This window comes from Atractosteus spatula, chromosome 14 (assembly GCF_055471065.1).
Source record: "Atractosteus spatula isolate fAtrSpa1 chromosome 14, fAtrSpa1.hap1, whole genome shotgun sequence".
NCBI classification, from domain to species: Eukaryota; Metazoa; Chordata; class Actinopteri; order Semionotiformes; family Lepisosteidae; genus Atractosteus; species Atractosteus spatula.
In genome coordinates, this window is record NC_142719.1 from 43,674,891 (window position 1) to 43,699,139 (window position 24,249).

At 47.2% G+C, this 24,249-nt stretch overlaps 1 protein-coding gene across 6 annotated transcripts in view; it reads left to right on the forward strand.

The window, feature by feature from the left end:
• Positions 1-4,390: 4,390 nt before the first annotated feature.
• Positions 4,391-24,249, forward strand: part of LOC148821432 (CXXC-type zinc finger protein 5-like) — a 34,737-nt gene continuing 14,878 nt past the window's right edge. For 2 of the 6 annotated variants that reach the window (XM_088933082.1, XM_088933086.1), the window contains exons 1-2: positions 4,392-4,638; positions 12,317-13,233. In XM_088933082.1, coding sequence (XP_088789208.1) covers positions 12,463-13,233 — 771 coding nt within the window. In that variant the 5' untranslated portion in view covers positions 4,392-4,638; positions 12,317-12,462. Of the gene's footprint in view, positions 4,639-4,663; positions 5,093-11,660; positions 11,730-12,316; positions 13,234-24,249 lie in introns of those variants that run through there. The other 4 variants (XM_088933085.1, XM_088933083.1, XM_088933081.1 and 1 more) reach the window with 4 other exon arrangements.

Here is a 24,249-nt window from a genome sequence, read left to right on the forward strand (position 1 = left end):
TAAGAAGTAAACGCTTATATGAGCTGGAACTATAGGAACATCCTGCCAGATGTGCTCTGTGTGCCTGCCTGACACTGGACAAGCCTAAGGGGCCCTTCGAGCTGCCGTTTCTGACATGGTGGTGACCCAGCCTGGTATGTGGCTGTTCCCTAAGTGGACTAAAGCAGAACTGCATTCAGCCACCAGCCAAGGCAGGCGGTCCCTGAAGAGACAGACGTGGTCCCGAAAGGTCTTTCACCGCCTCCTTCCAGGACATGGAAGGGAATGCAGGGATCCAAGATGGTCCACCTTGTATAGCAGGACGCTGCTGCAAATATCTCTTTCCTCAACTGAGGCCAAAATCAATGACCCTCCCTCCCCCTGCCAAGAGACGGAGGTGCCAGCGCCCTGCGTCTTCTGCTCCACACTGGCTCTGACGCCGCTCCCGATGTCCAGCTTGCCTGCAGGACTCCCAGGAGGCACAGTGCTCACCGCTACATCAACAGCCTGAATCACGGCCACCTGCTTCCTCAGCTGACTGTGGAAAACCTGGCCTTCGACTGACAAACACCTCCCATCCTTTGGAAGCGCCGCCCTGGTGTCGAGGACTGGCTCCACGCTCGTGTGACCACACGGCTCGCTTCCAGCAGTCCCAGTTGCTCTTCGTGACACAGAAATGGACAGGCTGAGGCTGTCTGACATGCTGAATGAATAGTGGTGCCATATTCCCAGTGGACAACGGCTTTGAATGAGATCACTTAGACACACTTCTAGCCTACTGTTCATAGAGATTCTTCTTGGGGGTGTTAATTTGTAAGGAGAAAAAGGAGAGGCTGTAGTTCTCACTGGCTGTCCGTGCCTTCAGCTCTCAGCTCCATGTGAATCAAGGGATGTGAAGGAAGCTGAAGGACTGTGATGTGCTTTAGTGGACACGGAGCTACACTGCTACACATCCCAGACGGCACTCACACACAGCAGAGCCATGTGCAGGAAACCCAACTGTGATGGTCTCTCGGAGAGCTCCTGGGCAAACAGGGTGTTTGATTCACATAGTGGTGAAACAGATCTCATTGTGCTGCTACTCATGTTGTGTGGGCACATATTATACCAAAAATATATATTTTTTTCCTGACATATTAAATAATGACTCTATCGATAAACTAAAAAGACCAAAGATTTTGAAAACTAAAAACAAAAAAGCAATGAAAAATATAAAAACGTCAAAGGATCAGAGATTGATCATAGCTCTCTGTGCAAAGGAAGGATTTCTTCATCCTTGATCTCTTCTGGCTGCATATGTTTACCATGAATTATGAACCATGATGATATTGTCTGTCTTTATGATACTCTCATACCTATTTGCACAAATATTGATTATCTTATTTAAGTCGCCTTGGATATAGCAGTCTTCTGAAGGAATTAACAGTGATAATAGTTGAGTCCTGGGCCTCATGATTAATGTTTCCCATTGATCTTCAGCCACAGAAAAAGTTCCACACCCAGACCCCACACATCCAGATCCAAACAGATCCAGCGCCTGTGTGACCTCACCGTGTGTCTGCCTAATAAAACATCAGCACGTCGTCTCACTAAGTCATTCTGCAGATTTCGCCCAACAAGAGTTTTCCAAGTTAAAATGATCTCTAGGGAACTGACCACAAACGAGACACTTTCTGAAGTGCAACTTGTGGCTTGCATATTGATTATTGGGGTCCAACTAGATATGAAAAAGTGTGAGATATGAGACATGATATCGGTATAGATATGAACATGAGGAAGCTCTAACCCTAAGCCTATCCCTGACCCTAGGAAGTAAGCACCTGTACTCGGTTGCAGAGAATCGTCTTCGGTCTTAACAGACGCCGAGATGATCTGGGGTGTTTTTTTATGATATATAATTTTTGACGGTGAAATGTAATTGAAAATATCTCAAACACACATGCAAACTCTTGCTTTCAAGACTGGCACCTTTTCGGCGTGTGATTTAATATAACTGAACGACACAGGAGACGGAGACCTGAGGTGCTCCGCGCTATGAGCTGCTGCACACAGTAACAGCCCCTCGGAGCGGAGCTCGGCGCGCCTTCTCACGTTGAGCGACCTCGCTGGCAGACGGACCGACGGGCGGACGGGCGGCGAGTGCTGCGCTCTGCTTGTTCAGACGAGAAACTGACCCGTCTGTCTGCGAGCTGGCCATTTCATTTGATCGTCGACTAACCCTGTTATCGCAAACTCTTTTCCCGATTGGAAATGCATTGGGTGTGCATATTCAAACTGGTATTCTAACTAGTTCAAGTGAGGCGGGCGCAGCTGCCATCACGACTGTGTAGCTGGTCTCAGTTCTAATTGCAATTACAGATCCTCTTTCCAAGCGGCGTCTTGCTCGGTAAATCTGCTGCACGCTGTACGGCTCCTGGCTCGAAAACCACTTTGTAACTCGACACGGGTCGCAGCAAAGCGGCCGATATTCAAATGAAGTTGACTTGGAGAGATCAAACGACGCCACGTCCGGCTCACCGGATCAGGGTGATTGATGCTTTGGTGGGGTTTTTTTAGAGCTTATCTCCGCATCGTCCACTTCGATACCCGTTTTCGCAATTTATCCAAAGTCCGTTTTTTTTAGGGGCAGTTGCGAGTAATTTTGGCAATAGGACTGGCGGCCAGGGACAGGCGCACTATGTGATAGCGTGTTTGCTGGTACGTATGTAAAATACAAACAAGGTGTGAGAGTTACATTGTCACATGAGGAAGAAAACCTAAGGAGTACTGCGCGGAGCCGGGAAGTAGGAGATTAATATCTCCGTTAGCGAGAGAGAGAGAGTGTGTGTGTGTGCGGGTCTGTGTGTAGCCTGGCTGCTGTGTTATTTTCCAGCCTGGAGCCCCTGCCTGTGCAGCTCGATCGATTCTCATTGATTGTCCCTGACGAGCTGCTCCACTTTCCAGCCAATGTCAGCCTGTCTGCGATCGGGAAGGAGAGAAATGAAGGAAAATCTCTGCCGCCCTGGCAGTGTCATTTCCACACACTTCAGCTGGCTGCCTGCCAGCAGACAGGACACTAGGAAGAGGTGGACTGGACTGCGCTTTCGGAGGGCAGGGGAGCCGCGTTCTCCGCGCCTGCGGCCGCCGCTGACCAACGCCTGACTCTGGGCGCCGCGCACCCTGCGTGGAAAACGTCCCCACACGCCAGACAGCGCGACCGCTTCGCGTTGAGGCATTAAAAAAAAACAAACGATGTCATTACTTATTATAATGTGCATTACTCCTAATCGCATTGATTTGAGTCGCCGCTCAGCCAGCGACACAAAGGTTCATTACGGTTATTGCCCTGGTGCCGCTTACAAACATATAGAATGTGACATCGCCTTCACACAATGTAGTTGCCCCCCAGGAAGCATTTTACACCGACCTAAATATGATACAGAGTGACCGATGTGGACTACGGTGATGTAGCGCCTGCTGACTGAAGATTACCTCTGCATGTGCTCATATCGTGCAGTTTAAAAGTGAGCTCAGAGAATTGTGACCAGACGCATATGATATCTGTCCGCGTAAAAAAATAACTAATTTTCAATCTGAGCTGTAATCCATCCATCTGAGTAAATTCCAGTTATTTTGTAATTATTTCTGAAGCCTAATTATTCAAAAACGTGTCCCTGCGGCAGTGCGTTAGGAAGCGGGGAGCGATTCTCTCTGCAGGTACTTTTCTAGCGATTTGTGCGGGGCCGCCGTTCAATTCAGACGATTTCAAAAGGAGAAGTGCCGAAATATGATAGAGTCACCTTTCTAATGTACTGTAGGTGGCACGCAAATATAAGAGCCCATCCGAATCCCCAGCCTTTAAGTTTTCTGTAATGTCAGCACGCTGTCATACTTGAGGACTCGCTGTATTCAAGCTTAAATTATGATGAAACTGCCACTAGCAACACTACCGGTGCCGTCCCAAAATGTCAGACTTTTATTAGCGTTTGCACTGTCGTGAACAGGCGATTTAAATGTTTAGTATAATCACTCAACTCCTTACAGCAAGAGAGACCGCGTCTCTTCCAGACAGGCTGAAGTTCTTAGTAAGCACGAACGTGTTAAATTCAAGTTCTTTCTTAAAGAGGTATGACGAGTGAACCTGCTATCTTAAAGAAATCATATCAGAGTGAACACTGAATAGCATGGCAGCCATCGCCGGCTACAAATATGCAGCGGGCACAGCCTCCCGCCTCTGGTCAGCCTTCTTAATGAAAATCTGTTTTAAAAGGACACGCAGGCCGGACGGTGACCACCCCCAGTCAACAGCGCGACTCTTCTCTTCAAAGAACATGTTCGCAAGATTCATTTTTCTCCCTCGGCGGAAAGTCCACTTCGGTTTTTACGTGAAGCTCCAAAAATCTATGAAATGTGTTTGCATGTTCTTCCCGAGCGATCAGGGATGTAGAGGTGGGTTTGTGAGAATCGAAAGGTTGGAGCGCACTCGCTCGCCTCCGAGAACTGCGTTTTACACTTATTTAACATTCCGGATCCCTCGCGTTTATTTTGGGCGAGGGTTTAAATATTTCTGCCGGGTGAGAATTTGATTTTTCCCGTCTTTTTGACACCCGTCTCCGTATCTGCAGCTGAGAGAGGCAGGCTGGACTGGCACGTCCCTCCCCTCCGCTCGGATCGCCTTTGGTAGGTGCGAAAGAAAGGGCCTGTGTTTGCAAATATGCAGATACATCGAAGGGGGGATTCATAGTTTGTTGAAGTCTGCTCAAAGTTGGGATGTCATCTTCCTAACGATCAAGTTTTCAGGCAGTCCGGGATAATGCTTTTCCTTGGCCAAAAAAAACGTGGTACTGCAGATATTAGCCGGGCACTGCAGACATACTGGTTTCAGATCACTGAGTCTAGACAAAAGGTATTTTTTTGCTCCTTTAATGTGAAATAAAATTTCGCACGGCTGCCGAGCGTGTACATACCTGATGCGCGAGTGACGAGGAGCTGTAGCTAGCTGGAAGCACGCGCGGAGTGGGGCTGAGCGCGTGGTAATTTGGGAATTATGTTTCTTTGATCGGCGGCGACGGTAACATCGGGGGACGGAGATGTGACACTCGCTCCCCTTTTTTCCCAACTGCGGAGTAAAAATGTAAGTTTCGATCTTCGGTTCGTGCCTTGCGCCGCTACAAACTTGACGGTCTTTTCCGGGGCTCTGGAGGGAAAGGCGAGTGGGCATGAGGTTAATAACGTTAGAGGAATAAATATTTATTCATAAGTTTGAAAAGTGGGTTTGTGAGCGCTCTGTCGGAGAGCAACTTGTGCATTACAGGCAGCGTACGTCTGCTCGGAAACCCGAATGCTCTTTCGTTTTCCGCAATCTAATGGTCTGATCACTTTGATTTAGTTTCAGTGTATCGGGTGTCGTTTTCATTGTTCGAAGGGGCGAACCGAGCCCTTCTCCCTCTCTCTCTCTCTGTGTGTGTGTAGCGCGGAGCACCGGTCAGACCGTGTACCAGGATTTACTGCGACCCCTCGTTAATGCCGCAATCCGGGACTGGCGACGCCGCTTGTGTGTGTGTGCGTGTGAATGTGGCGTGTGTGTGGTCGCAATTAGGTGTCACGATCATACTTTTCGATTGCGAGATTTTTTTTCTCCCCTTTAGAACGAGGATCATTTGTCTGCGCTCAATGAGCGCGGGGTACGTATTCTTTATTATTGTTATAGGGGTATTTAAAAACATGCCCTCACTGGCGCCGGAGCCGCTGAGATTATTTGATGCGATTCTGAAGAGAAGCAGCCGTGTCTGCAATACCTGAACTAATAAATATCCAGTCTCGCAAGTCTCCCAAGAGACGGCGAGAAGCAACTTCCAGTCCCGGCTGCTGATCCCTGGAAGCGCCGGGCCCCTTCCGCCTGAAACCTGTAATTACAAATTCCCAACTCCGGATAACTGCGCGTTTTATTTTTATTGCTGGTGCCGTCGCCGTTCTGTGAAGACAGAACAACTTTATTTCGCGAGACAATAAGAGCGAGAGGACGACAGATGAGATGCACTGTTACGTTATCCGTGCTCTGCTAGAGCCCGCTATCCAGACTGGTCCCACCTGGGTCACATGTCGGGACTTCAGATGACTGAATCGTGCTCCAGGTCAGCTCTTGTCACTGGGTCACTCCGTTGCCTTCGCTGCAGGACTATATTTATCACGCGGTTCCTGCCAGTTGTTAGAGACCGTCAGCCTGCCTCGCACTCTATTGGTGTTGTGCTCTCACTCATAGCCTTTCGTGTCAAACTGTTGCCACGAGTGTTTTCGGCTGGGTTGCTTCTTGCGTGAGAACTTCGTATCCGGGCCCTCGCCCCCCTCCGGGAGAGCTTGGGCCCAGCGGGACGGGGTGTGCCGGTGCGTTGGGCCCCGGTCCGGCGGGGGAGGCTGGACCAGGGTGTCCAGCACCCGCCGTGACACGTCAGGCTGCCGCTAATGCGGTGTGATACTGTCCGCGCCGCCATGTTTCACTGGGGCCGCCGATGCCTTCTGCTCGCCGGAGAGCGATCGTATTTTGATTAAGCTCTTGGGTTTAGTGCCTGTAATGCAAAGACGCTTTACACAATAAAAACTGATTAGCGGTGACCTGATTTTCTGCTGTTTTTCACTTCTTAAGTGTTATTTACTTTTTGTTTAAAAACAAATCTGTATTGGAACTTTGTCATCTCCCAGTGCATCTTGTCTCAGGTGTGTGTGCGCGCATGGTGACTGTCCTCCGGTCCCACGCTGCTCCGCAGACTCCGTGTGTAAAGGGCTTGGGCGCCCTTTAGGATGAAAAGCCATAAATAAATGCAAGGAGGAAAATACAGAATTATTTATTTTGCTCTGAAGTTACTGGTGTATGCAGTATGCACATGCACAGAAGCTGTTGTATAACGTGGCCTCTCTAACTCTTATTTATCCTGAAAACTTGGGATTTAGGCAATCTGTGATCTTTGGCAGTTCGCCACATTTATGGGGATCTCTGCAGTTGAGATAGTCCTCTATTAGGACTAAATTGAAGACCTCAAAAATGGAATTTAACGATGCAAGAAAAATGAAAAAGCAATGCATGTGCCCACGCCTCTTTCACGGATTTCTGAAGTTGCGTGAATCACGCAGTTTCGTGCTGGTGACACAATCACTGGAGCCCGGCCTGCAGGCAGTGCTCTGCCCTTGCTCACACCTGCTCTGAAACGCTCTGGGGGCCACCTGTCTGAGGACGGGGCCGGGCCGGGCCGGTGTGGGCGGATCTGAGGTCCGAGTGTAACGCTCGAGAGAGCAGAGCGGCTCCTGGGGCCGGGCGCAGAGCAAACAAAGCCCACGCCACCTTCCTGCCTGTGCTGCAGGCTCTGCTGCCCAGCAAGAACGTGGGGCTGGAAGCCTGCCTTTGAAGCTTTACCTCCCACTAATTTTGGCCTTCCAATCTCCACACACTGTCTGTGTTTTTCTTCCTTTGTTTCCCATATAAGGCCGAGCCTGTGTCTTGGTTTCCATGTGTCTCTCGAGAAGGGCCAGCGATCTGAGAGTTGCCCTGAGAGGGTTTTCAAGTGTGGGAAGTAGAGGAGAAGGCTCTCACTATGCTGGAGGCAGGAGGGAACTGGTGCTTTGTTGCCAGTGACCTTAAATGTGCAGGACAGGGGACAGGGGACGGGACAGGGGACAGTGGCGAGGCCTTGGCCTGCAGGATGGGCTTTGCCGGTGAGGTCCTGCCACTTCTTGGGCAAACCAGTGTTCGGCAGTGAACACCTGAAGTAAAGGTCATTTTTATGAGTAAGATGTGGGAGGCCTGACACAATTTTTAGATGCAGATTTTAAATGGAATTCATTTTCTTTTCAGGATTTGAAAGTTGTAGGGAAAACATTGGTGCACAACTGCAGTTTAACAAAAGTGCATTTCTGTTGATGCTTATTGTTGATATTATATTAGATATTATGGCCGCGATTATATCGCTGTCAAATATTTTGGTGACTCATGTGTAGAAAAGACAAGCAGAGGAGACCTGGGCAGACTATGAAGAGAGAGGGGCTCCTCACCAGAATGTGTGCTTTTTCAGAGTGCTGGCTCAGCCCTCTAGTCCAGACACTGCGGGTCTGAGTCTTGGCCAGTTGAAAGCTGGTGCGGCTGAGAGCCCTGGTCCTGGGTTCAAATCAGCTCTGGTGTACAGCGCCCCCTGCGTCTTGCCCTGTTGTGAGTAGGGGGAGGTGCACTTGTGCTGGATTGAGCGGTTATTGCTGATGGGGAAAAAAATGTTGCATGGAAAATAGATCTGTGTAAAATCTGAGATGAAATGTCAATTGGGGACAAACTGTGGCCTAATTCTTTGAGATATAAATAGCAAATTTCAGTCTCAGTAGTACCTGTGTAGCTTATCTTTTGGGTAATTGTGTAACCCAGCACCTGAGAGACAGATGCCCAGCGACAGACCCCACTCCAGAGAGTCATTGCTGTTTCTGTATGAAACTAGGCATCCACAGCCAGCTGCAGCCCTAACACAACTGGATGATGCCTCTCTCCGTATTGTTACTTTGTCTTAAACCTAGGATTACTTTTTCTCTCTAGTACTGCTGTTAGATATTCATATCAGGATGAGGCCAGAAACGAAAAGGCGAACAAGGTTTAGCAATTGGAGTTGAGAATTAAGCAAAGGAAAGATGTTTACTGCTTAACGTACTCAACAAAGCATCAGTGAAAGGGCTCCTGTCGCTTGTATATGGTGTCACAGGTGTGACTGGCTGGGTGGGAGCAGAACCAGCCTCTGAGGACACCTGAGCGATTCCAGAGAGCACAGGACGTCTAGGAGCCTAACGGCAGCAAACCCTTGAAAGTTTGCTATGGCTGCTCCTCGTTGTGTGCTTTTTAATAATCAGAGGCTCTGAGACTCCCTGTGTGGAGCTACAGCAGGTCTGAGATGTTTCGGGCTCACAAACTGCAGTCCTGGCCCGACAGCGTCTCTGCCAGGTCCTGTACGCTGGCGCCACGTCCCCTTTGTGATGGGAGTCGGTGTGTGCACAGCTGATGGGGTCACAAAGCCTCAGCTGTTGCTTTGCTAGAGACCCTAAATGTAAGATTAGTTTGCCCACGAGAGGAGGCACTCGGCCCATCTGTCTGTGTCGGCGTGTCCTTCACAGAGGCCAGGTTATCTGCTCCCACGGCACGGCTGGGCAGCTTGTTCCACACTCCCACAACCCTCCCTGCAAACATGTGCCTCCTGTTGGGTAAAATGTTGTAATTTTAAAGCTGGACTTGCTTGGTGGCGAACTGAACACAGCTGCCGCCTCTCTGTAGCAGGTTAGCTCGCCAGGCTGGTCACTATGGCACTGTTGCATGGAAATTGAAGATGGAAAAACAACGCAATTGGTATGTGCGATGTGAAGCCTGACCTCTCTCAGCTGCAGCCCAGAAACGCTGGCGCATGGCTGCTCTGAAATGCCAAATACATGTTTCTGTGTCAGGATTAGGAGGCTTGTTCCAGTTCAGATACGGTGAGGAGAACGCTGCTGGGTAGTGTTGGAGCTACCATGCCCGTGATCTTGCACAGTGTTTTTATCTGAAGAGTCTCTGCGAAAAGCTGCCCCTAGTGCAGTGTTTATTAACAGGGAGGCCGAGCCAGAGCACGTTAGCCTGTGAATAAAGCCTTTGTACTGGGATTCACACTTGCACAACACACACGCACGCAGGCACACACACACACAGGCTGAGGCCAAACCTTCTGTGTCCATGTGTGGTCAGCTGAATAATAAAAACCTGCCTCCTGTTATTACCAAAGACACTGCATGGGTGGTTTCACACAGGCGTGACATGCCACCTTTATCATGTAGGATGATTTCCAGCAAATATTTTAACACCCTTTTTTAACAAGAAAGGAGAAAAATATTTTCTTAGCCTCATAGATAGAATAGAACAGATACGTATGAGTTTGGGATCATTGTAGATCTTTATCAAAGGGGTATTCGGAGAGAATCCTTGTGGTGGGTCAAGTACTGCCAGTTTTTCTTTGACTTTAGGAGTCAAACGCAAACCAGGGGGCACAAGGGAAAGTAGGTGGATGTGCTTTTAAAACAGAGAAGAAAGGTGCTTCTTTATCCAAAGGGTTGTGGGAGTCTGGAACAAGCTACCCAGCTGTGTTGTTGAAGCTGGTACCTTGGCTTCCCTCAAGAAACAGCTTGATAAAATCCTGGGATCTATTCACTACTGAATGAGCTGGAGGAGCTGAAATGCTTTCTCTCGTTAGTAACCTTTCTTATGATCTTAGTACATGTTATTGAAAGATTAAAAGTCTTATCTGTAGAATTACTCTGGGATAATATTTACACCCAAGTAGGTGTGTAAGAGCAACAAGGTCTATAACTACAGGTTTTATAAGGTGTTTATAAGGTATAGCTCTCAGAAACATAGAGCTGTATGTGTGAAGGTTCTCTCCCAATTTAGTAAAAGACTGTCTTATATTTTTTTCAGGTACAACTAAGTCAGTAAGTTATCCCTAAATGAACCAAAGTATAAAAGCCAATAAACACATTAGACACTCAGCATAACACTTGTGGAATAGGAACTAGTTCTTCTTTTCCTTCAGAGCTCAAGGTTTCTGCTTATAATTTTATTGATCCCGAAGGGAAATTGAGGAAGTCTTATCTATCTATCTTATAACTAGTCAGAGTTTGGTAAACTCCTAAAACTTCATCAGTGAACAGGGCCTGACAAAATGCTTAAGAAAGCATCCTAAAAACGTCTTTCATATTCACTCATCTTGTCTTCTGCTCTTCTTGTGTCTTTAAAGAAAGAGCCTCTGCCCTTGAGCTTTACTTCTAGATGTTCCTGACCGAGCATGCGTGTGGCTGATCGGTCCTAATGTGCTTCAGAAAGCGAGGTGGAACGTGTTGAACTGAGTGTTTGGCTCTTGCTTTTTCCCTGCGTGCAGTGACTTTCCGGGAGCCTGGAAACTGCAGGGTCTGGTTTCTGTGTGTGAAGTCAGTGTGGCTGCAGAGGTGGGGGCCATTTTCTGTCCAGACTGTGGAGCTGCTCCTCAGAGTGCCAGGCGTTCGGAGAAGCGACAGGAGGCTGGGGGGGAGTGCAGCGAGCTCACAAACCTTGCACCCGTGCAAATGAAGCCCTGCAGTCGGTCAGCCACCAGGCCGGCTGCTGGAAGCCGAGTGCAGAGGGTTAACAGATGATTTGGTATAGTAGAGGCAAGTGCAAAGGACACTTTTGGCACTCGGGCTAAAGAAAATGTGCATTCCTGTGCATTCATGCCATTCATTCACGGCAGTCCAGTGTTCAGCGGTGTCAGTCTGGTTTGCTTGCTGCAGTCTGAGCCAATACTTGCTGCTTGACCACCTCTCAGGTACTTGTTTTTGGAGAGTTTTGGAGTTCAGTGCCATTGCTGCACACCTGTTGCAGCAGGGGTTGTCCAAAATGGCCAGCAGTGCTTTGGGTTTTGTTTCACACGAGTCTGTAAGCTATTTTAATGGAATTAAATGTGGGTTTAATTGGGTTGCATCTCTCACCTTCCTCCAGTCTTTGAGCAGGTGAAGTGTTGAGGGGACCTGTGAAGTGTGTGTGTGTGTGTGTGTGTGTGTGTGTGTGTGTGTGTGTGTGTGTGTGTGTGTGTGCGTGTGCGTGTGCGTGTGCAGATTCTGTCAGCCTGTATTCTTGCTGCAGCTGTTGGGAGCCGAGCGCAGCCAGGTCACGTGACAGCCGGAGTCACAGTTGTGTTACTTGGAGGTCGTTGCTACATATCAGTTTGTGAACCTACAGGAGTTTGAATGTAAGTGCACAGAAAATGTGGTGTATAAATGCATGTTTTATCCTTACAGCATAGTGTGCTTTTATTAGTATCCTTGTTGTGATGTCCTTGTCCTTGTTGTATGTTGGAGACACGCAGCTGGACTATGGGATTCTGGTTGTAGCATTTCTTTCATTTCCTTTTACAAAATCAATTCTAACTCTGAAATTCCCCAAAAATAGACAACAAGCCGCAATATTCCCGACCTGTAGTTTTTTTTAGTAGTTGTGCAGGCCTGGTGTTGTGGAGATAAAAATTGTGAGTTGTTTGCCGTGCAGAAACGTTTGTCTAACACACACAGAAAATTTGCTACATTTCCATCTGGTGTGCTGAAGAGCATGATGTTACTCCATATCAGATGTTGATCTGAAGATTAGTTGCCAAACTTTAGTCATGGTCACATTTTCTTTTTAGCTTCTTTCACTTGAACTGACACGCTCTACGACAAACAGCCCCACTGTCTGCTAGAACAGCGTAATGACTAAGGCTTGTTGCTACGTTTTCAGAAACGCTGGTCTTCTTCGATAGGGCACTAAAGGCCTTTCTCTTCTGTCTTTTGCATTTTTCAGCTTTCAGTTCCTCACATAAAGGATGCTGCGGATGTCGGAGATTTAAGCTGCAGTCAGAGGCTCGCTGGGAGTTTTGAAGGGTGATCCGTTGATAGCCGCCATTGTTTCACCTGCGCTTTGAAGTTGCTCGCCCTGACTGTCGTAACATGTCTAGCAGACATCAAGAAGAAAACCAAAAGCCCGATGCCTTGGACAGAAGCAGCAGTGAGGACGCACAGCCCCCCGTCACAGAGAGAAGGAACAAGAGTGGTATAATTAGCGAACCTTTGAGTAAAAGTCTTAAGAAGTCTCGCACGCTGTCTCAGTATTCCACGGCGGGCAGTTCGGGGTCTGTGAATGGACTGCTGCAGAATGGCATGGCGGCGGGCACCGGGGGCGAGGCTAAGAGCAACACTACCTCCTCAGCGCACAAAACCGCCTCCCAGCCTTCCAACAAGGCCGACAGGCCGTCGGAAACAGGTTCGGAAGGACAGAACGGTCTGAATTTTGCTCAGACGGCCGAGCTCCTCAAGAGGGCAGGGGTGGAGCACGTCCTGCTGCCGAACGAGCAGGGGCCCGGCATCAGCGACATCGAGGCTGTGTCTGCCACGGAGGCCATGAGCAGCCCCACTGACTTTCCTTACATGGGCGGCTTTCCTTTCAATCCCGGCCTGTTCATCATGACGCCTGCTGGGGTCTTCCTGGCAGACAGCGCGCTGCACATGGCCAGCTTGGCAGAGTACCCCATGCAGAATGAGTTGGCATCTGCCATTAATTCGGGGAAAAAGAAAAGGAAAAGATGTGGGATGTGCCCTCCCTGCCGCAGGCGGATAAACTGCGAGCAGTGCAGCAGTTGTCGGAACCGAAAAACGGGCCACCAGATTTGTAAATTCCGAAAATGCGAGGAACTTAAAAAGAAGCCTTCTGCGGCCCTGGAGGTAAGGAACACGCCCGGGCGGCCAGGTCCCCAGGGGCTCGGCACCGGAATCGGTCCCCCCCCCCCCTCCCCGTGTCCCAGTCGGTAGAAACATGCCTTTCCCTTTTCCCAGCTGAGGGGGCTTTGTTTCTAAAAATCCTTCAGATTTATTTTTTTTTATCTGAAAGATTGTTTACGCTTGGCATAGAGCATTGAGCGAAGGCAGAGAGGAGCATGGGCTGTCCATCTGCCCGTTGGAAAGTCATCTGGAGGACCAGGTGTCCAGGCGCGTGGCGCAGACTCCTCATCTGAGCTAGCTTCAAGTTCTGTGCACGTGTCTGTGCTCAGACCCCAGTACGGTCAGGGCGCTGGGAAAAACAAGGGGTCTGCTTGTGAAAAGGATAAATAAGATCTACATTACTCAGACTTTGACACAGCCTTTGTTTGGGTAATGTCTGAGCTATAATCTATTGCCTTTCTCTTGCTTTGTAAATTGTAGTTGTTCTGTATTTTGTGAAATATTTGTTACCATCTCACACCGATTTCAACTAAGGTGAGTTCAGGTTTTAGCTCGATTCAGAGTGGTTTGCCTTAGTAGCCTGATCTTTAAAGTTGAGTTAACAGCATAACTAGGAATTACATTTATGATGAAAGTGAAAAAAAAATGTTTTCATTAAGGCTAACTGTCCTAGATTAAAGACTCAGTTTGATTTTGTGTATATCTCAGCAATTACAACTGTATTCATAGAACATACAGTAGTAAAATATTAAATACCGTCAGGTGGTGTATTTGTTTTTTTGAGTGAAAAACAAAGTTTCTGTTGTCTCTGCACGTCTTGGCCGTGACCATTTGTTTTGTTGGCATTTAAAAAGAGGTGATGGTATTTTTGTGGGTGCCAAGATATTGAATTAACAAATTCTCTGATGAGAATGTGCAAAAATGGACTAGCCTCCAAGTTTTGAGAAACAGCTGAAAGCCCAGAACTTGCAAGATAACGTGCGTTAAGAAAAACGGGACATTCTTTCTTCATATTAACAATCAAATCCTTCTGAAGTAGATTCCCAGAGCTGTGTCCTGGCATTTATTGTGAATCTGAAATCTACGATTTCTATGATATTGTTGATAAGCGATCAGGTGTGGGAGATCAGGGTTAGTTTTTATATTTTGATATAAAGGCTTAGTTTTTAAATTTGAAATCAGTCACGTTTTGAAGGAAATAAACTTTTAATTAAAAAGGAAATGAAAAAAATGTTGCAATTTAATTTAGAACAAACATCTTTTACTGGCCAATGTTACAAATTGTAACCATAAAGACCATATCATTAATTACCTACTGTAGAAAACCTTGGTGTTTTCATTATGTGGTTCTGTCAATACTCCAACATGTCAAGACAGATAAGTCGGACATCGTATTTTGTGTGAAGAAAATAGATTTCCTGTGAAGCAAGATGTATTTCAGCGAGAGCAAGATTTTTTCCTGAATGTTCTCTATAGAAATCCTGGCTAGTGCTCTCCAGAAGATGAAGGAGATAGTGTGAAGTGTTGCCTTGTCTCCAGAATCTCCTGGAACTGTAATTACCCGGTTTTTGTAATTTGGAGAGGGTGGCAGTAGGACTGATCACCACAGAATCACAGACAGCGCAGTCGTGTGTTGTCTTATCAGCCATGGGCTCCAGGTGCCAGTTGGCCCTTGGTTTCAGTGAAACAAGTCTTCCTGATAACGGCAAGTGGAAACTGTAACCTGAAGGGCAATGGCGTGAGCTGAGCCCGGTGGGAGTTCCTGGTTGTTAAACTGGGACATCTGGGTGAGTTCCCTGGTCTTCGAGCCACGTGCAGCAATGGCTGATAAGTCCTTCTAATTAAACTCACACTTGGACCCAGGTTTCTGAGTTGTGCAGTAGACTTGTGTGTAGAAAAACGTGGTCCGGTGGTAAGTGATTGCTCAGCCTGTAATCACAGTGGCGATAAACCGATCCCGTTTGTTTATTTTCCAAGCGAGACCTGGGGCCTGCTTCCTCTGAGCCCCAATGGAATGACGATGGGTCAAAGGTCAGACGTGCACATTTCTGAATTCTTCGTTTTTTGTTCTGAGTTTCTCTTGTTTCCGGCGATACGAGGTTTAAAGTTTAACTTCTGTAATAAGAACAAGAAAAAGATTAGAACCTGTGTTCTTGTTTGGTGCTTCCCAGGACAGCTTGGGAAGCTGAGTGTGGTCTCTGCAGACAGGTGGCTTGCTGTCATCTCTGTGATGCTGAGCTCCAGGCCTCTGCCGTTACGTTCGGACAGGTCGCCAACAGGAGGCCACTTGGCCTCTCTAGCCAGCTTGGTAGATAGTAGTTCATCAATCTCAGGATCTCATCCAGCTGTTTCTTAAAAGAAGCCAGGGTAGCAACTTCAGCAAGCTGGCTGGGTAGCTTGTTCCACACTCCTACCACCCTTTGGCTAAAGTGGTGCTTCCTAAATGCACTTTTACAGAGTTTCCGTGTGGTTCTGTGGCAGGTGCCATTCCCCTGCTCTTTCGGGAGCTGCGCTGTTGCAGCAGAGAGTCGAAGTGAGCAGTAGGATTGTTATTGGCATCAGTACAGCCTCAGGGGGAGTCCTCCACACAGCCCACAACACTGCGGTTGTGTTTTATTGTCATGAAGGAGAGGCAGCAGTTTTAAATGAAAGATCCTGCTACCCCACGACTTTTGTAATAATATCAAAATCAATAACGCAGCCACAAAGCTCTTTTTAAAGAGTCATTAATTAAGTGTACAAAATTGCGGCAATCAAAATCAAATTTCAATCTCCCTTTTATTCATTATACATCTTACAATTATAGTAACTACTTTCATACAGTCAATGACACATAAAAAAGACGAAGGAATGTGCAGAATTACATTTTCACATTATTGATAAAAACAACACGTCTGTGCCAGAAGATTCTGAGAGTCATTAACAGTCACTTATTTGTTGATAATTATCCATACAATAATTTAAGAAGCAAGTGAAATGAACATAAATGTAAGAAACGAGCAGAAATATCAATATCAAATATGGCTGGAACAAACATACGGTAGTATTTTGTTTTCTGAATCAGCTGTTGAAGAAAATTGTTAAGGTTACAAACCACAAGTTTTAAACTTTTTTTCAGTACATGACATAAACCCATTCTGCTCTGTAGTGGCTCACTTTTCATGACAACGTGAAAAAGATCTTCGAATGAAGCTGCAAATTTTGCCGAAGAGAAGAGCAAGGAGGACACTGGTCCTGATTTGGTTTAAAACTGTCCTTTCTTGACTGTGGCCAGTCAAAGTCAAATAGAGCAGCCAAAGAGAATGTAGGATCTGCTGCAAAGAGATCCTCCGTTGTGCTCTGAGCTGCACCACTCTGAAGATTTCGGCGTGAGGGGAATGCAGTGTGTACGTGTGTGAACGGTCACCGCACTGCCGTCTGTGCGAGGCAGTTCCTTTACTCCTGTGGGTAATTCGCTGAGCACAAGCCCCCACCTCTTTCCGAACTTGACATGCTCTGTCTTGTCCTGAGACCTTGCAGAAGCCAGGCCTTTCTGCTCTCAGGGAACCTTGCCCTGCGGCTCTAGAGAAATGAATACAGTAATAAATGACTGTTCTGGGTGCACGTTCGCGTCTTATTGTTTTGGGTAACCAGTCCCCCAGTTCAGAATGCGGCCTTCTGCTGAGGTTCAGCACAGCAGAGTTAGGGAGCCAGTTCCGGACTGATCAGTGCCTCTGAACGAGGCCGCTGTCCCTTTACATGAGTTGCATTATGGATGGAAGGAACTCTGGCGTTCTTTCAGCATTAATTAAAGATGGGATTCTGCAAAGCAGAAATAAGTTAAGTTGGGTGATATCAAATGGACTATTCAGGAAGCTGAGTTCAAAAGCATTCTGATTATGTGGAATCGGTAAATCACTTGACCTATTAAAGTCTGCAGCTGTCCTGTGAAGATTCAGTGGCAGGTAGAACACGTCTTCCCAAATCTGTAAATACCTTCCACTCCCAGTTCTACCTGTAGTCAGATAAAATGGCGTCAGGCCTGAGAGGAACAGGCCGCTGGCATCGTGGTATCGCTGGCTATCTGCTCCAATGGAAGGGCCTTCACCTCTTCTCGGCTGTGGGGCTGTTTTGCTGCGTGTGTTTGTCAGAGTGTGGTGCGGTGAGCTGTTTTGCTGTGTGTGTTTGTCAGAGTGTGGTGCGGTGGGCTGTTTTGCTGTGTGTGTTTGTCAGAGTGTGGTGCGGTGGGCTGTTTTGCCGTGTGTGTTTGTCAGAGTGTGGGGCGGTGGGCTGTTTTGCTGTGTGTTTGTCAGAGTGTGGGGCGGTGGGCTGTTTTGCTGTGTGTTTGTCAGAGTGTGGTGCGGTGGGCTGTTTTGCTGTGTGTTTGTCAGAGTGTGGTGCGGTGGGCTGTTTTGCTGTGTGTTTGTCAGAGTGTGGGGCGGTGGGCTGTTTTGCTGTGTGTTTGTCAGAGTGTGGTGCGGTGGGCTGTTTTGCTGTGTGTGTTTGTCAGAGTGTGGTCAGTGGGCTGTTTTGCTGTGTGTGTTTGTCAGAGTGTGGTGCGGTGGGCTGTTTTGCCGTGTGTGTTTGTCAGAGTGTGGTGCTTTGGGCTGTTTTGCTGTGTGTGTTTGTCAGAGTGTGGTGCGGTGGGCTGTTTTGCTGTGTGTGTTTGTCAGAGTGTGGTCAGTGGGCTGTTTTGCTGTGTGTGTTTGTCAGAGTGTGGTGCGGTGGGCTGTTTTGCTGTGTGTGTTTGTCAGAGTGTGGTGCGGTGGGCTGTTTTGCTGTGTGTTTGTCAGAGTGTGGTGCGGTGGGCTGTTTTGCTGTGTGTTTGTCAGAGTGTGGTGCGGTGGGCTGTTTTGCTGTGTGTTTGTCAGAGTGTGGGGCGGTGGGCTGTTTTGCTGTGTGTGTTTGTCAGAGTGTGGTGCGGTGGGCTGTTTTGCTGTGTGTTTGTCAGAGTGTGGTGCGGTGGGCTGTTTTGCTGTGTGTTTGTCAGAGTGTGGTGCGGTGGGCTGTTTTGCTGTGTGTTTGTCAGAGTGTGGTCAGTGGGCTGTTTTGCTGTGTGTTTGTCAGAGTGTGGTGCGGTGGGCTGTTTTGCTGTGTGTGTTTGTCAGAGTGTGGGGCGGTGGGCTGTTTTGCTGTGTGTTTGTCAGAGTGTGGGGCGGTGGGCTGTTTTGCTGTGTGTTTGTCAGAGTGTGGGGCGGTGGGCTGTTTTGCTGTGTGTTTGTCAGAGTGTGGTCAGTGGGCTGTTTTGCTGTGTGTTTGTCAGAGTGTGGGGCGGTGGGCTGTTTTGCTGTGTGTTTGTCAGAGTGTGGTGCGGTGGGCTGTTTTGCTGTGTGTTTGTCAGAGTGTGGTGCGGTGGGCTGTTTTGCTGTGTGTGTTTGTCAGAGTGTGGGGCGGTGGGCTGTTTTGCTGTGTGTTTGTCAGAGTGTGGTGCGGTGGGCTGTTTTGCCGTGTGTGTTTGTCAGAGTGTGGTCAGTGGGCTGTTTTGCTGTGTGTGTTTGTCAGAGTGTGGTCAGTGGGCTGTTTTGCTGTGTGTGTTTGTCAGAGTGTGGTGCGGTGGGCTGTTTTGCTGTGTGTTTGTCAGAGTGTGGGGCGGTGGGCTGTTTTGCTGTGTGTTTGTCAGAGTGTGGTGCGGTGGGCTGTTTTGCTGTGTGTTTGTCAGAGTGTGGTGCGGTGGGCTGTTTTGCTGTGTGTGTTTGTCAGAGTGTGGTGCGGTGGGCTGTTTTGCTGTGTGTTTGTCAGAGTGTGGTGCGGTGGGCTGTTTTGCTGTGTGTTTGTCAGAGTGTGGGGCGGTGGGCTGTTTTGCTGTGTGTTTGTCAGAGTGTGGGGCGGTGGGCTGTTTTGCTGTGTGTTTGTCAGAGTGTGGGGCGGTGGGCTGTTTTGCTGTGTGTTTGTCAGAGTGTGGTGCGGTGGGCTGTTTTCTAGGTTATGAGTAAAAGAGCCGGGCGGCGGTGCTGGGAGGGGGCGCCGTGGCGGTGCCTGTCTGCAGTGTGCTGGGCTGGAATGCGTGAGAGCCCTGCGCTCTGCCTGGCCTGCCTGGGGAGCGAGCGAGTTCCAGCGGCTGTGCACGGTTCCAGTAAATGGGAGAAGTTGGCGGTGCGTGGCACAGGGGGCGGTCTTCACAGACCCTTCAGGCTGTTTTCCATTGAAACCTCATGGCAGCTGTGAGGCGGCCATAAAAACCTGTGAGGGGGAGCAGCATGCACTTCCTCTCAGTCACTTCATACTCCACACACTGGAGAGGTCTGGCCTTACTTTACAGAGCTGCGCTGGTAGCAGACACGCACGGCTGTATCTATACATGATGAAGAAACAAACACTACAGCCATCATCAACAGCAGGATATTAACCAGAACAGTCCCTTATTATGGGGAAGGACTTATCGCTCAGACTCTGCGCAGCTTGAATCTGTTTGTTTTGTCCCAGCTGCCAGATGTCAGAGGAAAGCTCTTACCTTTCTTGAGAAACGACTGGAAACAGCCAACTCACAGCTTTGGCCAACCAGTGGGCACAGAGCTGGCGAGCTCACAGCAGGATTACCTCACCCTCAAAAGAGTCAGCAGAGACACCCTTGAGACATTCATTTGTGTGCTAGGATAGTAACGAAAAGAAGAGTAAGATTTCTAAATGTTTCCCTAAATATTGCTAAGTGATATGGATTAGGTTGTAATATAACATGTACAGTCACAGTTCTAACCAAATCAAACTGTATAATGATTCAGTTAAGCCTTATCACTTGCTGTTCTTTTTGTTAAGGCTGTTGTTTCCTGTACAAATATAAAATTCTCAGGGGTGATCAGCATGCAAAGACGTGAACCCACGTCTTCCTCGCCAGTCAGGGAATACTCCGACCAGGCAGCAGAGCCCTGCTCTCGAGGCGCGATGCCTGCAGAGGCGTGGCGCACGCGCTGAAGTCTCCGAGGAGCTCCGTGCCCTTCAAAGAGCCTCTCTGCCTGCAATTGCTTGTCGTCTACGGACTCGGAAAAGGAAGGAATAAAAGCAGGATTGTGTCCCCTGCTTGTTGCAGAAGCTTAGCGAACCTGTTTCAGGTTGAGTCTTCTTCAGCCGAGACATGTCTGGTGGACTTTACAGACTGTCCCCTGCTGGCAGGACATAAACGTCTTCAAATTGGATGCCAGGGTACATTTTTCGGCGAGCTGAAGAAATGATACACAGTAAAATGGAGGAGGATGAATCCTGTGAGAAATGAGTGTTGAATTGGTCCTCTTTTTGCTTTAGCCAGAAGGTGAAGACGTGTCACTTGCAGCTGTTGATCCTGCAGGAAGGACCTGGACAGCAGGAAGTAGAGTTCTGTGTCTGACAGCTGGGCTCTGGCCCAGCATTACGAGGAAAACTGCTGTACTGCTGTTGAGAAGATAAAAACCCCTGCTTCAGACAAAAACATGAGATGCCCTGCTATGCCCCTTAGAAGAAAATGAGAACCTGTACTGCACCTTCAGATAAAAACATGAGACAGTGCTGTACTTTAAGATACAAAGACAGGACACACTGCTATACCTTCAGACAAGAATATAATACACTCTGCTAAACCTTCAGACTAGAACATAAAATACAATGTTATACCTTCAGACAAGAATATAATACACTCTGCTTCAGACAAGAAAGTGATCCATGCTGCTATACCTTCAGACAAGAACGTTAGGAAGCACAGAAAGGAGAGGAGGTCATTGAGCCCATTTTACTTGCTGGGCTGCTTATAGCTGAATGATCCAAGCAAGTTCTAGTTCTTTTGGCAGGGCATTACAGAAGAAAGTAATTAGAATACTGATGTAAAACACCAGCCCACAGTTCTGACTTTAAACTGATTGCGTTGGTTAGATTCTGTTGACCACGTAAGGGCTTGAAAGTTCTAGCAGTGGGATGGTCATCCTGATCTTCTCTCCATTGACTCCTTAAAATCTATCCATTTTCCCAGAACGTGGACGTTGCGTGACAGTGCTTTCTTTACATTTACTGCATTTTCACATTTCTAACTAAATGCTGGGATCTGGCAGTGCTCCATGAGAAATGTGGAGCGGCATGGTGGTGCAGTGGTTTGCATTGCTGCTGTGTAGCATTGGGGCCCTGGGTTAATTGCCTAATTGATAGGTTAATTGACTTCTGGGAAAACTGGCTCTAGGTGTGAGAGTGTGTGTGTCTGTGTCCCTGTGAAGGTCTGGTGTCCCATCCAGGGTGTGTCTTGCCTTGTTGCCCGTTGCTCACTGGGATAGGCAAAAATTTCATTTTTGGGTACAGTGTGAATGAAAATGTGATCTATCTGTAAAAACAAGAATGGACTGAACTAAATGAAATACTACTGTACATATCATTAGCTTTTATAAGCAGGCTTTGTTAATATGCAGCGGCAAAATAAGCCTCTGTACTAGAGACATTTATTAGTAGTGTATAAGCAGTGATAGACACCAATGTGTCTGCCATTCATGAAATGCGAACTTAAATATAAATTTTTTACCAGTCCTTTATACTTTATCAAGGATGCCAAAATGATCCTTGGTTTTCTATACTTTGAAATATGTAATGCAACATAAAGGGTTTGCAATTATTATTTAAATTGTGTTATTTTTAGCTCTTAATTGGAAATACTATTTTGTTGTTCATTTTATATCTGAAGCCATTCTCTACCAGATGTTTATTACAGGCTGAAGGCGGTGGAGTTCAGCTGGGAATCTAAGTGAGCACTGATGTCCCTCAGTTTCACAGAGTCTGGTCTAAGTGAGAACTGATGTTGCTCGGTTTCACAAGGCACTAGATTGCAGATAAGGATCACCTCCACCAAAACAGCTTTTCCCCTGCCCCAGAAACACCACTGCTGAGGGTTCCCATCCATAGCTGCCAAGGAGGCCTTGATCTGAACTTATACTTCCTGGACAGTCTGATTCATCCTGTGCTCTGGCAACCTTAACCTGATGAAGAGAACAGGAAGAATTTAGCAGGCAGTCTGACCCTGTACTAATCCACATGCCCATCTGCTCCCTGGGTGAGTTGGGAAGCCTTCATTCTGTGGAACGTACTTGCAGGGGCTTAGTCTAATAATGAAGGAACCTCAGCAATGAACGATGGCATAAAGTGGAACAGGAAGAAGAAAAGCCTAAGTGTTATCAGACATATTCTCTTTGTAATGTTCTGAATGGCCAGATGTCTCAAAGCAAGGGGGGGCTGTTGTGACAATGCTGCACACTTGTTACCTAGATGGAAGCTCATAGAAAAATAAATATTTCTATTCAGATTTCAGCTTGTGCTGCAACAATAATCAAACATTAATTCATGTAGCACCTTTAAAAGCCATCATCAAAACTACAGAGAGAGCCTCCTCTTTCTAACTGAAAGCCATAGGACATAACAAGCAAGAGTACATTTACTAATCTGTTATTTTTATCCAAAGCAACTTACGTTTGTAGCCATTTTCCTGGCTGGTCTTGTGTGGATGAAGTACCTTGCTATAGGGAGGAGAAGCAGAGCCACAGCCTTCCAGGTGCAGTCTAGAGGCCGGAGAGACACTACGTTTGTCTTTCTTTCTTCTGGGCTCCTGCACTCTGGGGGAGAAGAGTGTACAGCAGAAAGCGATGGGATCTTCACCGTTGTGCTCATTAACATAACTGTTTGAAGGAGTGATAGAGAGCTGATGAAACAGGTATTATAATGAATTAATGAAAAGCTTTAATGGAGCATGAAAAAGTGTTATTCTCAGTGATAGGTGAGGCGTCTGGAAGCGAAGGGGATAAAACAGAAGGACATGAATCTGACCGATAGGGGAGGAGTCAAGCAGATAAATGGACAAAACAGATGTGGCGCTCGGGGCCCGGGGGGCAGAGGCTCTGCACGTCGGTGCCTCTCGGGGGCCGAGACTTTCTCCCAGAGCTCTCCTGTAATCTGCTGCAGCACTTGACAGTTAAGGAAGCCAAAGCAGACGCCCATGTGTTTCTGCTCACGTTTTCCACTGATTGTCCGGCTGAGAAACGCAAGACTCGGCCTGAAATTCGTGATTTCAGAATTTCCAGCAGGAACAGTGCCGTGCTTTTTAGTGAAGCAAGGGGTGGGAAGGGAGAGCTGCATTTCGTGATGAGGATCGGCAGTGTTTGCCCTTTCAGGTTATTCTTGGTGTCGGTTCAGTGCAGCGACATGGCTGGGCACCTTGTTCCACTCTCCCACAACCCTCTGTTTTAAGAAGTGCCTCCCTTCTCTCAGTTTTAATTGCACTTCCATCCACTTTCCACTTGTGCTCCCTGTGTTTCCGTGTTGTTGCTCTGAAGAAGCCCACTTTTGTCAGGGACTGACTTGATCAGTGTCTTTGAGGATTCTGAATAGTTGAATCGGGACTCCTTGTAGTCTTCTCTGTTCAAGACTGGTAAAGGCTCAGTTCATTCAGCCTGTCAGTTTAGGGCATTCCATTAAGACCGGAAATGTACTTGATTGCACTTACTTGGACTGATTCTAGCCCAGCAATGTCTTATTTGTAACGTGTTGCCCAAAATATACACAATGTTCCAAAGGAGACATTGTTGTTATTTTTTTAACAAGACAGAACTGGAAACCCTGCATGGAGAGCCCATACCAGATGTTTCCTTAGAAAGCACAACATTTATTTGAAAAAATTGTAGAAAACATTTCTCTTTTTCGATACCTTTGAAATTCCCACTGAATTTCAGCTTTTCAAGGCTGCACAGGCAAAGGTTGTAGTCACACCCAAAATTCTACTCTAATATAATTCTATAATTCTTCAGGAGTTATATTAGTTTATTAATCACTTCTTACTTTCTTTAAAAGCTACTTCTGCTCTACACTGCAGGTAACATGTAAAAAAATATTTCAAAGTACAAAATGGAGCAAAAATGAGAGGGTTAAAAATGATAAAAAGATTGTCAGTAGCTATTTAAAGCTTTTCAAATTAAATACAAGGCTTCTGATCAAATGAATAAGTTATTTGTCATTTTTTTTGTTTCTTCGTGTTTAGACATTGCATTTTTTGCACAGTAGTACTTAGCAAAATTGGAAACAATGGTACCGAGAGGATATTCAATATTA